The following is a 2,778-nucleotide window of genomic DNA, read 5'->3' as shown; positions in this document are numbered from 1 at the left end:
ATACTTTTTCAATATATTTTTAATGTGTTTATTGTATATATATGAAGAATATTTTATAATATAAATAAAAGTATAAAAATAAAGCAAAAGATGAGAATAGAAAACAGAAAAAATAGGCCTTTGCCTCCCGCACGGCCGCGCCGGCCCATCTGGGCTCGCCTCGACGCGAGGCATGGTGACCGGGCGACCAGGTTGTATGGTTGCGGTGTCGTCCAGGGATGAAACAGATGCAGAGCAAGGGGGATAGAATATAGACGCGGGATCCAGGTGTGGTTTTGTGTGGGCCGGGTGTGTCAGAGTCCTACGTGGCGGAGGTTCGAACTCCCGCAAAGAGACGTTAGCACAATATATTGTACTTGGCGTTTCAATAAAAATAGGCATTAGCACAAGTATAGGAGACAATGTTTAATATGTATTGTTTGTTTAGTGGGTGGTGCTAGGCGCTAGATCCTGATCAATCGCCTGCCAGCCGCACGATGCGCCTCATTTGAGTTGTGCGATTTGTGTGTCATCCTTCTCATCACACCGCTCGCAGAAAAAGGGGGGAATCCTTCGCACGTCTGGAAGAGATAGATGGGAGAGAGGGGGAACAATGAAGTTGTGGTGGGTGTGGCTAGAAAAGATAGAGGAGAGAGAGGGGGGAGTGGGGTTATGGTGAGGTTGGGTGGTGGTCTAGACATATCCGGACGACCTCCCCACATACGAGCTGAATTTGGGGGAGTATGGACATATGGGGGAGGGGGAATTTAGGAGTCCCTTGGAGATGTCCTTAGGCTTCCTTCCCTTCGATTGTTGCACGTGACTAACCCGTCATGTGCACTGCTTGGGCATCTAGATCTAATAGGTGTGCTGCGACACTCTGCAGGGTACTAGTGCACCATGCGCGCAACCACAGCTAGTCGATGGTCGCGCTTGCACCATGTGGCCGCAACGGACGGCGCCTCCACACGCTCGTGGATGCATGGGATGGGCTTACCCTTGTCATGGGGAGGAGGTAGGGGCAGGGATGATGGGGTTTCCTTTTTTGGTTGGAAGGACATCAGGGATTAGGTGAAAGCTTTGATGATTTTGGTTATATTATATAGATTTAGTAGAGGATTGTTAAAGTTTAGGTATAATTTTTATGTAATTAGTTGAAATCTTGGTATGATTAGTTGGCAGAACTTTCTTAAAAAAATTCAAAGTTCACAAAAAAAATCTTTCGATGGTTCAGTTGAAATAATTTCATTTTTGGGGTCCAATTATCTGGATCTTTGAGGTGAAAGATAGGTGTAGATGGAAGGCGGGTGAACGGTGTCAGGATGAGATGAGCAGAAGGGAAAGTTCGAGAAGAGCTCCGGAACCACGGGCGTTATCGGGAAGTGAGAGTCCCCCTGATCACCCATCGATTAGCCTCCCTCATAGTATTAACTCCAATGTATGTGACGATCACAACAAAAATACACTACATTTACAAGACTTTGTATAGTTAATGTACTGGTCATGTATGATTCAGAAGAGTAGCATTCTGGTGTAATCCTCAAGGACAGGGAGCCTGTGCTCGTGGTCATAGCCATACATGACGCTGACCATCCTTGCGAAATTGAGTGATGCTCGAATGAAGGTAGGGGATAGTGATGACCTCGTCCTGGAGAAGCACTCCCTGTTGAGACCCTCCCACTCATCTGCAATCATCTCCAACATGTGCCCCTCCGCGTTGCTATGAGGGCTCTCTTTTAGGTAGAGCTCCTTGTACGATCCATCTAGCCCTTCTTGCGCTTCATCCTGCATGGGACATAGAGAAAAAAACATTAAGATCAGGCTTAGCCGGTGTCGCTGTCGATGTTATGGAGTTGATTAATTCACATAAAATTCCTAGTAGTAATCCTTTTTAAAATATGATGTATATATGTCCATGTGAGCTGTATATCAATTTCATGGGCGTGTCAAAGTTTTTCGTGTGTTCTGACCTTTGCACTGCCCATGTCGTCCCAGAGCCTCATGATTTTTGCAGGGCATGAGATAATCCGAGACATGTGGTCGTTGTTTTCCTCCGTTAAATCATGGCCTAGCATGAAGAGAAGATGCATAAACAAAAGTGGTGCCCCCGAGGTGATGATGCCGTTTCTCAGGTAGTCCTCCCGTGTAGGGACCTGACCACCAGACAACCATTTTGCCTCAATCATGAATCCATCAAACAAAGTTGCCCACTGCAAGATAAAGGAAAAAAGGTAAGCTTTCTTTCAAGGAAGCTCTAGTGTTATATTCTGAAGATTTAAAAGTAATCAATAAAAATTATAGTACGTAAATTTAAATATATTTTTTTGAAAGGAGGATTACTCATGGCCTCTGCATCAAGAGATGCACACAGCCATACATAAATACAAATATCTGAGGTGATTCTATTAATATATTTAATTTCTTAGGCAAGCAAAATGAAGAATTATTCCAGAAGACATACAGCTTTCTTGAGATGATCGATTGAGTTCAGTCCATGCTCTTTCATGGACATGTCAGCGATATCATTTGTTATATTGTAAAGAGCCTTGTAGCATGATATCATGTAGCTTGGGAGTGAATCAGCAGCTTCAAGATTCCACCTGTCAAAGTGTGCATGTTGTGTGTGAAACTTTTATCATAAGAACATGTACTTATACATCATCGTATAAGGCCTTAATTAAACCACAATTTTTCCCTCCATTAGCAAATAGATGGCACTATTGGCAAAAAAATTCTACCATATCCTATTTCCATTTAAAACAATAAAAGTATAAATCTACAAAAAATACTCACAAGCCT

The 2,778-nt window shown here is 43.3% G+C and overlaps 1 protein-coding gene across 1 annotated transcript; it reads right to left on the bottom strand.

The window, feature by feature from the left end:
• Positions 1 to 1,388: 1,388 nt before the first annotated feature.
• LOC119345947 (S-(+)-linalool synthase, chloroplastic-like) lies at positions 1,389 to 2,557 on the bottom strand. Its single transcript, XM_037615752.1, has 3 exons — positions 2,441 to 2,557; positions 1,950 to 2,189; positions 1,389 to 1,764 (listed from the first exon to the last, which is right to left on the bottom strand). Exons 1-3 carry the CDS (start codon positions 2,540 to 2,542, stop codon positions 1,492 to 1,494), a joined length of 615 nt encoding a protein of 204 aa, XP_037471649.1. The 5' UTR covers positions 2,543 to 2,557; the 3' UTR covers positions 1,389 to 1,491.
• Between the last annotated feature and the right edge of the window lie 221 nt (positions 2,558 to 2,778).

The sequence above is a fragment of the Triticum dicoccoides genome, unplaced genomic scaffold (assembly GCF_002162155.2).
Source record: "Triticum dicoccoides isolate Atlit2015 ecotype Zavitan unplaced genomic scaffold, WEW_v2.0 scaffold3503, whole genome shotgun sequence".
NCBI lineage: Eukaryota > Viridiplantae > Streptophyta > Magnoliopsida > Poales > Poaceae > Triticum > Triticum dicoccoides.
The sequence above is the reverse complement of the archived record's forward strand: the minus strand, read 5'-3'. Positions and strand labels throughout refer to the sequence as shown.

Coding starts and splice junctions, on each gene's coding strand:
- LOC119345947 (XM_037615752.1), bottom strand. CDS start 2,542: ATGATATCATGCTACAAGGCTCTTTACAATATAACAAATGATATCGCT. Junction 2,190..2,440: donor TCGATCATCTCAAGAAAGCT/GTATGTCTTCTG, acceptor TTTATCTTGCAG/TGGGCAACTTTGTTTGATGG. Junction 1,765..1,949: donor ACGACATGGGCAGTGCAAAG/GTCAGAACACAC, acceptor TGTCCCATGCAG/GATGAAGCGCAAGAAGGGCT.